Source organism: Falco cherrug, chromosome 7 (assembly GCF_023634085.1).
Source record: "Falco cherrug isolate bFalChe1 chromosome 7, bFalChe1.pri, whole genome shotgun sequence".
NCBI lineage: Eukaryota > Metazoa > Chordata > Aves > Falconiformes > Falconidae > Falco > Falco cherrug.
In genome coordinates, this window is record NC_073703.1 from 18,222,980 (window position 1) to 18,237,098 (window position 14,119).

At 42.9% G+C, this 14,119-nt stretch overlaps 1 protein-coding gene across 2 annotated transcripts in view; it reads right to left on the bottom strand.

Annotated features, from left to right (window-relative positions):
* The window catches only part of RFX7 (regulatory factor X7), a 51,422-nt gene that overhangs the window by 20,492 nt on the left and 16,811 nt on the right, over positions 1 to 14,119 (bottom strand). The window contains exons 2-3 of one of the 2 annotated variants that reach the window (XM_055715686.1): positions 8,698 to 8,731; positions 292 to 374 (exon numbers count right to left, since the gene is read on the bottom strand). In XM_055715686.1, the coding sequence (XP_055571661.1) occupies positions 292 to 374; positions 8,698 to 8,731 (117 nt within the window). Of the gene's footprint in view, positions 1 to 291; positions 375 to 7,746; positions 8,668 to 8,697; positions 8,732 to 14,119 lie in introns of those variants that run through there. The other variant, XM_055715687.1, reaches the window with a different exon arrangement.

Consider the following 14,119-nt stretch of genomic DNA (forward strand, 5'->3'; position numbering starts at 1 on the left):
ATCACATTTGTGTTGCTGTATCATCATTTCCCACATAAAAAGCAAAGGAATGATTACACTTTCTCTGGGGACTCTTGCATTTTAGGAGATTCATATTTGCAAGCTATTCGGGCACTAAAAATTCCAAAGTTTAAATAAATAAATAAATAAAATTCTTCAGGAAATGAAGAGTCCTTAATGCTTCATAAAGACTGCTTCTGCTACCAAACAGAATGGTTCCTCAGCAGGTAAGCGCCACAAGAAGTAAGTTTTCAGTACTAGCTGCTCATGTTTACACACTCACACACGTACCTTTTATCTCCATTGTTGGGACCCGAAGGCAGCTGAAGGTAGAGGTAGAGTTTCTCTAGGTCTGTAAACTTCTCAACTTCTTGCTAGATAACAAAGGTGTTTTGGTTTAAAAAAAAAAAACAGAAGGGCAGGGGAAGGCAGGGGGAGAAAAAGCAAACAACAGGAGTTGAGCTTGACAGCTAAAATCTGTCACCTGACAGTGTATTCCTAAATAATATAAACAAGAAAATATTTACTATGTGAAAGAATGTGACTGTGAGCGCTCTGAGCCTAGAAACATAATTTTCTATTTTATTTGCACACCATTACACACTAGAAAGCACATATCACCATTACAAAATTCACATGCAACAAAAGCAGAATCTGGAAAAACGTCAATAACAGATCACTTCTGTAACCAGGCATGTAACATGAACACTTTTATCTTCTCAGAGCACGCATGATAATAACTGCAGACCCAGATTCTAAAAAAGCAAACACTGCTGACACAAGGAATGTTCATTAGAGTCCAGTTCCCACCTCTGAGAACACAGTGTCAAAAAACAGCTATGCTGTAACAAAATGTCATGGCAGATCTGATCCTGTGATCCACTATGTAGTGAAAGTTAAGCGTCAGACTTCAATGAAGACATTTTAAAATCTACCTATACACCTATGTATTTTTTTGTTTCCTTTGGGAATCAGAGTTATTGAACAGGTACTAAAGACAAGACATTCAGTTAACATGAATCTCAGTGATGCTAGATGACCCCTCTGGAGGATACCAGCTGAGGACCAGACACAAGGGGGAGTTTTACCCGGTGTATGCAAACAGCGATGGCTACATAAAAACTAGCTTTTGGTCACCTGAAACCAGCTACATGGACTTAGCGATACTAGGAAAATCAGTTGTGTTAACATGCTCAGCCCTGCTCAGCAGCAGTGCAAGTAAAGCCATGCACCAAGGAGCAAAAGGGTCTTCCTTCCAGATGCTGCAGAAGCAACGCGTGAGGTGGTGCACCATCTGTGCAGAGTCAAAGACTCACACGATCTCTTTTTAAGTCAGAATACAGCTCTTGGATTACAGTTAATTTACTGGTGTCTCACTGCCAATATAACCTTTTGAAAAAGAAGAGAGTGGGACCAGCAAGTAGTGAGACCTGGCAGTTTACTTAAGCAACAAGCAGAACAGAGAGCTAAAAACCTAAACCTTCACTTCAAACTGGGGCTCCCCACTCGACCCGATCACGTCCAGATCCTCCTCACTTCAGCTGGCACACAATTAGCAGCAGCACTGGTGAGAGGTGAGCTCCTGCTTCCCCTCTGCTGGCTTTGTGCCCAACAGGCAGGTCCCCTCCCTGACCCCAGGCTCCAGGCAAGGACCAGCAGGACATGCTGCATGGGGAAGGACACCAGGAGAGCACGGGGGCTCTTTAATCCCTGCTGTCTAAACCCACCACAAAACTGGGCCACCAGCGATGCAACAGACCTTCTCAGAGCCAAGAGAAACACTTTCAGCAGCAGCCAGGTAACAGACACTGGATTTGTTGCTTTCATAAGCTGCAGCAAACCACAACATTTGGGGTGTTAAATCTGCTGACACTGATTTCTGTGTGGCTCTACAGCAGCTTACACAGCAGTGATCCTCAGACCAAATATCCAGAAAGATATTTCTTAATGGGTCCATTTTGTCAAATTCTCTGTTCTTCCTTTCCTGCATAAATCACAGCATTTGGACTGTTGGGTTTTCCTTTAACAAAGCCATTATTGAAAAGATCGATATTATTCAAAGAAATAATTTACAGAAAATTAGCTATTTATTTATGAAAAGATGGAAATTTACAGCTGCAAGAAAATTTGCACTTATTAGACCTCCTCTTCTTCAAGGAACTTGGCTGCTTTTTGTTTCAAACAGCAAATGCCAAAGCAGCACACCAAAGGGCACAGTTCGGGTAAGATCCCCTTGCATGGTGAGCGCTAATCTGTGCAGCAAAAGCATCCCAGGAAAAACACAAAATGCTCCTGACAACTCTGACACCAAGGTGGAAGACACCACTCAACTCTCACTTCCAAGCCTTATGTGCCAGAGCACAACACAAAGGGCGAGGTTTTAGAAGAAATGTTGCATCTTTCATCAAAATAGACTGAAGTAGCATGAGGGCCCACTGCGGCTGAAGCATCTGCTGTGTCCTGGCAAAAGCGGCTGTGTGGAAGGGCCCTGCCTGACTTGCAGAAGGTCTGCTACACAGGCCCTGTCTGTCAAACCCCCTTAACTGAAAAAAAACCAAAAAACAACCACACCAAAAAACCAAAACAAACAAAAAAAACCCTACAAAAAAACCCAAACCAAAACCTAACAATGTTAGAGAAAAAAATTTGACCAGGATCATGTTAGCAGAGCCTTTTCCAAAGGATGCAAGCGAGCCAGCGACTGCCCAGCAAAACCGCATCCCTAGAGCTAAAGCAGCTGAGGATTACAGCTTTGTCACAACCTCAGCATCAGCAGCTGGCCAGTGATGTTGTTTCAAGTTTTCATTCAAAACCCACTCCTCCTCACGCCACTGCCCCCAGGCAGTGCTTTCTGCACAACTCCTCCAGCTTCCATCAGTGGCTGCACAGACATCCCGGGGAGGCAGAACTGCCTCAAAGCAGGAGAGGTAACACGCAGCCAGGAGTCACAGGCAGTTCACAGAGGTAATGCTACCTGGGCGATAATTAGATAAACCTAAGCTAATTAGATGAGACTGAATCTCTTTACAGAAAATCATCTTTGAACTGAAGAAGCAGCAGCGAAGAGATGGAGTGTGACAGTCAGTGCAAGTAGATTCAGGAAACAATGTTTTGTTTAGTTTAAAAAATTTGTTAAACACTGTTTTGTTTAGGCTGTTTTCTCTAAACATTTCTAAAACTCTCAAAACTTGCTTTAGAACCTCGGTAAAAACAATCTCCTCTTCAACCCCAGCTGACCTCCACCAGCTCTCAGCGCTAAAGGTCTGGTGAATTCAGCAATAAATCTGTTACTGCAACTGTTCACAAAGTACCAAAACTTCCAAACTCCTTAATGCAATCAGAACAGAATTTGAGAAAGTGGAGGAATGCTTCAGCTGCCCTACTGACTACTGACAAGGAAGAAGATTCATTCATCCTGAGCTTTTCCTTTGTGCTAAGTTGGATGCATATGGAAATTAATAAAAAGAAACAAGAACACAAAATACACTGTAAATTTTCTCCACCACCACCTCCCAAGAAGATCAATAGAGTGGAAAAAATAGGCCAATAGACTGGAGAAGAGTCACAGCATAAAAAGGAAGACTGTGATGCCAGCATCATCTTGGACAAATTCCCCTTTGTACGTAGCCCATTAAAGCTTATGCTACAGTAGTTTTAAAACCCATACAGAATGTAAAGTGTCTGGGGAATCCTTTTCCGCTACTTGAAAGGATCTCAGTAAAAATTGTGCTTGAAGTTTCCTGACCTTGATTGACTGGTTCTATCAAATCAGATGAAGACTGTTTAATTCTCCAAAGGCTATTTATAAACCCTGTTTCTTGAAGCTGCATTAGAAAAATGCATGAGCATGCTGAACTGCGTGCAGGACTGAGGTGTAAAGCCATCACAAAGCACCACCTCTGTTACGTCTTCACACGTTGCATTTGTATCTCCTGTAATTGAAACCATATTAAATAAAGGAAGATTCAGTGAAGGTGGGGAACAAGCAGTGTTCATACTTATTTTCACAACTTGACTCCAATTTAACCAAAAATACATTAAATACTTAAGATATCCAAGTACTCTTAGATTCTGAGACAGAAAAACTAAGAACAAAGAATTAGAAACCTCAAGTCACAGCTAAGCAAAGACTTTTTGTCTTACATATAAAGGAGCAGAAATCTCCAGTATTTTTGTTTTGACGGTTACCAAATATAGATAATTCACTAAAGAAATGCACAAAATATGTAACAAACTAATTAACCAGCAATCTATTTATATTGACGTTATTAGTGGCTGCATAGATCTGCTCAGAATGAATCTGTCCTTTTGCTGCCTAATACAGAAAGAGAACAAAGATCTCTTAGGAACAGACGCAACTTTCTTTTTCATTCTAACAGGCATTTTGATTGAGCAAATAAATAGCTGTGAAATAAACCAGGATGGCCAAAATGTTGTGGGGTTTGTTTTCTTCTTTCTTTTTTTTTTTTTTTAAATGACAATAGCAGGTTTTGACATCTGGTTTCATTCTGAGAGACATTAACTAGACACTGAAACTTTTTTCAGCACAAAAAGACAAAGATCAGTTCAACACAGAATGTGGTGAAGGACTTAATCTGCGTTACAGATAACATGAGTTTATTCATGTTCCTGCTTGAACCAGAGAACCTAGAGATGTTAATGTCAGCCTCCAGAATCACAGAATATCATTTTAAGGTGTCCTGACCTTGGTGGACTGGCTCTCTCTACATGGTTTTCTCTGACTGCTGATCTACTGCCAGGTCACAAACGTCACTGAAGTTTCATCCTAAAGTTGTCAAAAGGAATTACCATGGGAAAACTCCACGGAACGTGCTTTTTTCTGGATCGTTTTAAAGAAGAAAGTATTTAGTCAGGCCAAACTTTTAAAAAGATCGAGAAAGAATATACTAGGAACAATTAGCAGAGTTACAATTTCTGTAACAAACACAGTGACAAATGGCACCCAGATTTGAACTACTTCATATTTCCACAGCGAAGGCAGAATTACAGGTTATTTCTGTCCCCAAGTTCTGGCGAAGAGGAGCCGAAGGCCAGGGGCACTGCTGCAAGGTTTCTGCAAGACTACTATTTTAGAGAGCATGGACTGATTTTAATACTTCTTTCCATATTTTCAGTATTTATAGATGGCTATACTCTTAATACAAGTAAAAAAGGCTATGCCAATGACAATGTCATTTGCACCTACTGGCAGACTGGTTCTAAAACTTGTCATACTTCCACAGAACAAACATTTATTATTTAACAACCAGACTAAGAATAGCAAAGCAGTCAAGCAATCATCTCCCCACTTTATGAACAGAGAAATAAGAAGCAAAGGTTAAGTAATTTGCTCAAGGTCAGATGGTTTGTTGGAAATACTATCAGGACAGAAATAGCCAATACTTGAAAGAGAACCTAATATTCTAAAAAGCTGCTAATAAATATATTTGATATGTTTTATCTGAACAGAAGCTGAAACTTATTTCAGGTGCTAGATATTCCAAACGAGCCCTAAAAACACATGGCAGCTTTGTACTGACAGTGTCCAAGCACAGCTGCCAGCGCTTCACAGAGCTTCTGCCTTTCTGCTGTAGGGCCAAAAAAGACAAGTGACAAGCTACCACCTTCTCTGTAGCAGGACCAAGGCACATTGCTTCAACAGATCTTACACACCGCTGCTTCCCACACTGTAACTGCTCCAGCCACGAGCAGCTTTGGTTTTCGTGGCCATCAATCCAGCACGCTCACCAGCACTGATCTCTTTTCAGAGGACTACCGAAAAAAACCTTAACCTTCTTGCTGAGCGATTATATGGAGCGTATCGTTTTAAAAATCGGGTTCAAGAGTTCACTTAGTGTGTGGCAACAAATATAAAAAGCAAAGTCATAAGAGAATCTACTGCTAGACATGTTTACTATAGTTAAAAAGATGTTATAATGAATTTTTAATGGCTGTTTACACCACAGTTCTTGCTAATTATCCTTTTTTGGATTGCAGAGTATACAATGATTTTCTTATGATCTTCCAGAAACTGACAGTATGTCAGAATGTAAGTGGTGAAGTGCCACAAGTACAAGGCAGATAACTTCGGTCTCTTACACGAGTAATGGCAGTCCCAGTGCCCTCAGACTAGCTGTTGGCTGTAGTCCTCTGCTGCTAGCTGCCTCCGCAACAGACCTGTGCCATCACCTCTGTTTCTTCTTCCTGTTTCTCTCTGTCTTGCTACCCTGTGTTGAACTAGGCAGTCTATGTGCTGAAGAGCATTTGTGGGGCTCTTCACACTGCGGTTGTCACTGGTGCTACCAAACACAAGCAGCAGCAAGTGTTGTCTGACTTTTCTCTACCGGTGACATTTTTTTTTTTAAGATTGCTAGCAAACCAACTTTAAATGCTTTAAGGTATCATCAGCACCTACCAATATAACCAAAAGCTAGTCCCAGATCTCCTCCTTACAGCACGAAGGGAGACAAGGGACGGACATTGGCGCTTCGTGCCTCCTGAGACTGATTCAAAGGCCCCGAAAAGGTTCTGTCTGAACCAAACACCCGAGAGCATCACTTGAAGGAATGTTCTGACCTGCCCATAAGCTTGGGGTCGGACCCTGCAGCCAGCTGGTATCCCAGTCACAGGACCGCTCTGACAGAGCCAGACACCTTCCACTGAAGGGGCAACCCACTCACCTACCTTCTGCTGGACAAAACTGCCAGGGCTGCAAGGAAGCTCCAAAGATGTTATTCAGAGCTATGTAGTTATGGCCTTTCAGTTGAACACTTTTAGATTCTGCCCTGCAGCTCGCGGCTTTCCAAAAGCACGTAAAAATGCAGAAACCATTTTGCCAGAATTCAGCTTAATGTTTATTTCCTGAAACTATTCTGATCTTGGATTTTTCTTTTTCAAACTGCCTGAACAGCATCAAATCTACCTTTGCTAACCTAGAGTAGCCTTTCCACTATTGATGGGACTCCTCTGAACTCCTCAGCAGGGCAGATGAGGCATCTGGAGCAGCAAATTGCACCATCAGGAGACTGCTGCTCTGTTCCAAGTCAAGCTACGGAGACTGCTTTGCATCCAAAAGCATTATTCAAAAAATAGCTTGTCCATCCAATGGACGAGACTACACAAACAAATGGGCTCACACAAACTGATAATCCCCACCGCAGTACCCTAGCTCTGCAAACCTGTGGAATTTAATGCTAGAATTGTCTTAGTGTAATTCCACTTTCTTAAAATGGGTTTCCAAGAAGCAAATGATTGGTTAACCTCCTACTTACTTACTCCCTCTCTGATGCTACTTAGTTACACCTGCCCCACTTCCCATTTTTCACCACAGAAAAACCTGGTGCTAAAAAGTTTTACAAATGCAGTCTTGCAATTCTCCCTTTTGCCACTGAAGGCTCATACAAAAAAAAAAAAAAAATCTTAAGACACTTGCTTTGCATCCACAAACATCAATGAGGAATTAAGTGGACAAAAATGACATTTTGCATCACTATTTTAGTTGGATGCACCCAAGAATTTTTAAGCATAAGCAAAATTGGGTCCAAAGTTTGTCCGCAATACAACGAGACAGCTTACTTTAAACCTCTTACTGCAATAATTAAGACAACACCTTAAGGAAAGGTAATTCAGTGCCATCTGAATTAGCCTTTGATGATGTGACTTTAAGGAGTACTGTTATATAGCTTGGCTGAACAGATTCTATTTGATAGTATCCAGATGGTTGTCTATGTCATCTTTTTATCTTACCCGCTGGTACTTCTGGATGAAATGCCGAAGGTAGAAAGTCAGAATAAGCAGTCCCTTCCAGTCTCAAGATTTATGAACTCAGACTCTGATTTAAAGAAACTTGCAACCTGCTCACTATTAAAAACAAACAAATAACACCTTTTTCTGAGTTAGTGCTATATACTTGCTTCCCAGAAATAATCTTTATCTTTTTAGATCCTGTTATTTTAATGCATGAAGGAAGATGTTTGTTCATTTCAAGGGTTTTCCTCCTTCAAAAAATGATACATCCCTCTGTCCTAAGTAGTGCAGCGGAGCTAACAGGACCTGTGGGGTTGCATATTTCTGGGAAGGTTCCTGAGATAGTGTACAACTTTTGAGGACAGCAAGATTAAAAAAAAAACACCAAGCAAACCAACCAAAAACCCCTGGTAATTATGACATCTGCAAGATTTTCACAGACCAGGACATTAGTCTGCCAGGTTTTGTGCAGACATGCAGTTCAATCTGGTTCCTTTCTTAAAATGTAGTACTGGCCACAAATTAGCTGTTTCAAGGAAACAACAACAAAAGCAATAATCATTAAAGGCCTAAAAAGCAATGGAACTTGAAGACACAATTAGCTTCTTGCATACTCTCATCTATGCAATACATAATCTTGCATTCAATAAAATCATGCTTACAAAAGTAGTATAAGTCAACTTTCCGTGCTGTATCTATACTGACAGTTCTACAAGTGGCAAGCACAGCCTTGCTGCTGGCAATGAGAGGTCAATACCTCCACGGAAAACAAACACCAAACCCACATAATGGATTTTTTTTGGCAATGGGAACTAATTTTGATCACATTTAGTGGTACTTCCTTAAAGTACTGCTAAGGAAAGGCTTCGTAATAGCTGTCAGTCTCTAGAACCATCTGTTTTGGTCTTGCGGTTTATTAAATATTAAAAAGCATTCTGGAGTTGTACTTACCAAAATGCAGTCCACTTTAGATTGTACAGTTTTGCTAGACGTGAGGGAAGAAAGAGAGAATAGAAATCTTGAGTTAATCTAGGCAGCAATGACAAAAATATTAAATATTAGAATTTCTCTCACTGTACTACAGGCTTAATCTCCTACTGTGAAATATCCTGCTAGTCTATGGAAGAATACCCATCCGGCCATTTTTTTGTAATAAATCAGCCCAAACTTCTTAACTGTTTGTTAGAATTCTTGCTGTTTTGCTCTTTATACAAGAACTGCATTTTTTAAAAAATGAAATACCATTGCAACTGGGAGCTATTGTCCCAAGTTGCAGAGCAGCCAAGACGGATGTTGCTACTCTTATGGTAAGCTCTTCCACAAGTCAGATGCATTTTACGTGTTCATCTGTAAACACAATTAACTCCACCACCACCACCACGCTTCAGTAAATCCCACCACTTCAAGGCATTTATTTCTAGCCTTCCAAAGAGCTGCTACAAAACAGACAACTGGTACCCAACTGGCAACTTCGGAGTTTTCCACATTAGTCTCACTACCTCCCAGCTGGCTTATTAAGACAACGTTGGGTGGGGACTGAATTACAAGTATGCCATGAATGACCTCAGTACATGTGCCAAGGAGCGCAAACAGTATGGAACTTATTATACTTCATATAAACACACCCATAAGCAGCTTTTGTGTTTCTTAAGGGTGCTGTATTTCACATGCTTGGCCTGACTACATTAGTTGAAGGACTTTAATCATTGCTCAGACAAGCAGGAGCTTTACCATGCAAAACCCAATAGCCTTTACTGGCGGACACCTACTGAACAAGAACTAAACAACCATTTTTGGAGTTCAGGCAGCCGTTCTTTTCCTAGTAGAATAAAACATAATTCAATCTCCCATTAACACAACAAAACATCTCATTTCCAGTCATTTTACTTTTGCACAGGTGCTACCACATACAAAGACCAAGTAAGGTATCTGATGGATAGACTGAAATCGTAAGCAGCAAGCAAAACAAATGGATCTAGTGTCTGGTGGTGACAGGAACCAAAGCTACTGAACTAGCATCCATGCATCAGATACTCAGTGATAAGAGCTTGTGATCCTGCCGGTTTCAACACCTCATCTTGAAACCAGACGGTCTACAAATCTGTTGTGCAGAAGCTGGTAATACTGATGCCCCTTCCCATACAAGAATTGCATATGCTATATTGACAAAATACAATAGAGAATTTCAACAAGTAAGAACATACAAGTCCACTGAAGTAGCTACATCAGCAGACATCTACTTCAGGTGATGGTGTAGGAGAAGACGACCAGATAAGTAGACACTTGGGAATACCAAGGAGAGAGTAAAGCAAAGCCGTTGAGGATTTATGAGAACAGGGAATGCTAAGGACCACAAAATGGGAGCTTTCCCTTGCCTGGGAGAAGGCATCTACTGTAGCAACTGAAGGGAACCCAAACATCATCTCATTCTTCAAAAACCACCATCTTACTAGCAAAGTCAAAGCACACCAAGCATGAAAACCTGCCGCTGCTCAGAGTCATCACTGCATTCGACCCAAAGCTGACTCAGGCATGCTGACCAAAGTCACGCTGGAACAGACGGCTGCTCCAGCAGCACTTCTTTCACCCTGGACTCCACCTCACCCCACTGCCTCCCACCAGCCCTGTGCTGCTACAGATCCACAGACTCTCCTAAAAGATGATCTTGTGGCAGCAGGCAACAGGGCTTAGGCATATACACCCATTTTTGTACATAAACCTTTTCTATGGCTTCACACGATAGCTTAATGCAGAAAGGAAGCCCTGGGGACAAGGGGATGCAGGCAGCTCAAACTTAGTCCAAATACAGCATCTACTCTACAGCCTTGAAGACGACATTGTGTGCTAGGCTTTTCAGGAGGACACGTTTCAGCCAGCACAGTTTCCCATTCTGCTAGGTTCTGCCGAACAGCACATAAGCACGCCCATTTGCATTAATATTTTCTTCTTGTAAAGAGAAGGAAGCAAGTTGCCAGGAGGCAGCTGGGCAGGAGATCCCTAGAGCTGTCCTTTTATCTCCAAATACCAGTCTGAGTCAGTAAATGTAAACTCTCACATTTAGTTCAGGCTCTTCTGAACTCAGTTCTGAGTGACCTCTGCTCCTACAGCACCGATCAACTGCATTGAGAAGCCGCAGCACAAAAGCAATAATAAAGCCAGGAAACAGAGTTTCTCCGTGTTTCGTTTTCGTCAGCTGGTGGCACAAAAATGATAGTTAAGTTCATGTCCTTCAATCTAGAAGCAGATGTTGTGACATTTTAAAAGGCAAAGGTCCTACAGCTTCAGCAGGGATAAGTGAGATGTCTATTTTAACAGCAATTTTTTTCTCCCTGTATGCTCCCTAATATACTGGGAGGGCACCATTAAAATTTCTTAGTGGTCAACTAAGGCTTCTTTCATCCTAACCGGAGCACAGGTTAACACAGCCTGATTCTATAAAGCCTGTGCCTAATGACATAAACGCTTCTCATTTATCTTCCAGTGGAGTTGATCCATGTCAAAGTCAAGCAACAGTAAGCCTGAGGAACCAGCCCTTTGACTGGGAAGGTACTGGGACAGTGACCTTCTCACCGTCCTGAGCATTGTACAGAAAAGCTCAGTCTGGTGACACTGCAGGACGTATCTCCATCAAGTCAGGAGACAAAGGGCAAGTGACAAAGGTGGCAAAGGAGCAGCGATCCCAGTTACAATGCATTTGCCACTTTTGTTTCACCCCTCTTCTCTCACTAACAGGACAGATGTGTTTTGAAAGCTGAAACTTCATTTACAAATAAAGTTTGCCAAGTGTATCCCTTACCAAATTACTACTGCAATTACAGTAACTGCAACCAGCAATCCCAAGAGCAAGGCTGAACCAGGCCCTACACGGAGCCATTTCTAATATTTGGAGGCCACTACCCACATGCTTTGCTGCATGTCTAGGAACAGCTGCAGCAGAGCACCAGGAGCGAGAGATATTCTCACTAATGAAAATAACTGAATCTATTAGGGACCTGAGCCCATTGGAAAACTAAACTTAGAAACCACACAATAAGCCAACAGTCAGTGTTGCTTCTACTGGAAAGCTGCTCCAGGGGGCTTGCTGTGACTCACCCACACCTAAAAGCACAGCTGACATTACTCTCTTCCACAGCTCTTCACGCTGACAGTGTCCCTTCAGTTAAACTAGTTGACTTCCTTGATCTAAAATTCAATTCAGACTACTACAAGCAGTTTCACCCAGGACAAGAAGGTGCCCTTCTCCAGTTCCGGGGGTAGCTGTCTCTCAGGAGTGATAAAGTTGGCTGCTTCTACAGCTGCCTTGGATTTACCAGCTTGCACCCGATACTGACCCACCACAAGAACCTGGTAGCATAAAATTATGTACCAAAACCTAGCAAAAGAAATAATAATCAATTATTATCACAACCAACGATGAAACATTTGCTCAGTGGATACCACTGTGCAAACTGTTTGAATGTTAAGGCATGCTGAGCGACTCAAGAGGGACACAGCCCCGTCCTACTGTCTGTAGCAGTGCTCCTCAAAAACGTCACCTCCACCCCAACCACCACCAGCCTGGATCAACCTGCTCACCTCTGAAGAACTACCAGAGCCATTCAAAAACCAGAGCCCGGCTTCTACTAATCAGTGAATCAGCAGAGAAAAGGGGGTTTCTCCGCCTGTGGTTCAGAGACACACAGCTGGCTGGCTCCCTGCAAAAGCCACCGTGTTTCATGGAGCCCCCCAGCCCCACGCCCTCCACGGGAACACGTGCTGGCTGCTTTGGTCTGCAGCAGACAGCCCTACTAGGAAACCTCCAGCCCATCTCAACTGCCTCAGCTTTTGACTTAAAACTTTAGGCCGAAGAACTTCGAGAGCATCTTGAAGGCAACTTGCAAAAGCTGCAGTAATTTAAGCTCCTCAATGCTGAAGTCATTGACAAACTCGGATGGGGAGGGGAGGAAGCCAGACTAAAGCATTTCCTCAAACTGCTCTTCTATCTTACGCCAAAGTATGCATGTCTGCTTTCCCTGACCTAGTTCTGTATTTCTACTCAAAACAGCCCCATTTTAACTGCGCCAGCTTGACATGGGCAGAATGAGGAGTGTGTTCTCTCCTCAGGTGTGCAGCTGGGTTTACTCTGCACTGAAGGAGAGATGGAGGGGAAAAAGCAGGTGGAGAAGACAAAGAGATGAGATATATTTTTTTTTTTTTTTCAAAGCGGCACAAAACCAGATGCTGCCAGCCTTCCCCTAATTAAGCAATATTTTACTTTCAGGAATAGGTAGCTGAACTACACTGAGCAATATGGGACTATCGTGTTACAAGAGGTGGCAGAATTCAGTTGCTCTGAGCACACCGAGTATTTCCTTAATGCTGCAAATAGAAGCAGCCGTATAACCACAAGGGATACGAGAAGCCTTATGCCAGCAAGACCAGAAAGAGGAAGGTGGCCGGGGGGGGTGGGTGGTGTAAACAAAAGCCCTTGAACTTATTAGCTACTGCCTAGTTATCTCTGAGCCATCTCAAAGCCTGCACAGCCATTGAAACTAACCCTTACCAGCTTCTCCACTGCAGCGCGTTCGCTCCCCGTGAAAGCTAGCCGCGTAACAAATACTGGGGGAGCACATGCAGCGTGACATGCTGTACCGACACCCACCCGCTGCAGCACAGCTCCTGTCCTGGGACACGCTGTGCGGAGGGCAACGCTGGCAAAGGGGCTCCTGCTTGTGTCCCCAGGGTGTGTGACAGCAGCACCTCCAGGACGCTGCAGTTCTGCTCAGGCAGGGGACCTCCCAGCCCCAGAAGTCACACGAGACACGGCTCTCCTCATTCAGGCACTAGCAGTGGGCTCAATCCTCAAATGGAGGAAGATGTCCATGATAGCGACAGATCCAGTTCAGCAAAATTCAGGGGACAAGCAGAGCCACAATTTATCCTGCAAAACACTATAACGGTTTGACGAGGTGGTCAAACCCAGGAAGCCCAGAGTGATTTTTTCATTACTAGTTTCACACCATCAATGAAGCTGCCACAGATACTCTGTATCCCCTGCAGCCCAAGACTGCAAACACTTGCATAAACTGGAACACCCTCCCAAAACCAGCCTCTGTGGCTGTTCCTTGGGCTTGGTACATTTTTGACAGCCTAGGGAAAACGTTATTTCTGCCAAATCCCAATGCAATTTATGAAAAGGAACCACTTTCCATCACTGCTAATAGCTGCCCCATACATCACAAAAACGGGCTACACTGAATCTGACAGCACAGGTTCCCCACTGCAGGGCTCCCAGTTTCCTGCACTGGTGCATTACGTTACATTATTACCTGAGACACAGGATGCAGTAAGAAATGCTGCAATTAGAAAGGAAAACTCCGGTGTATGGTTACTT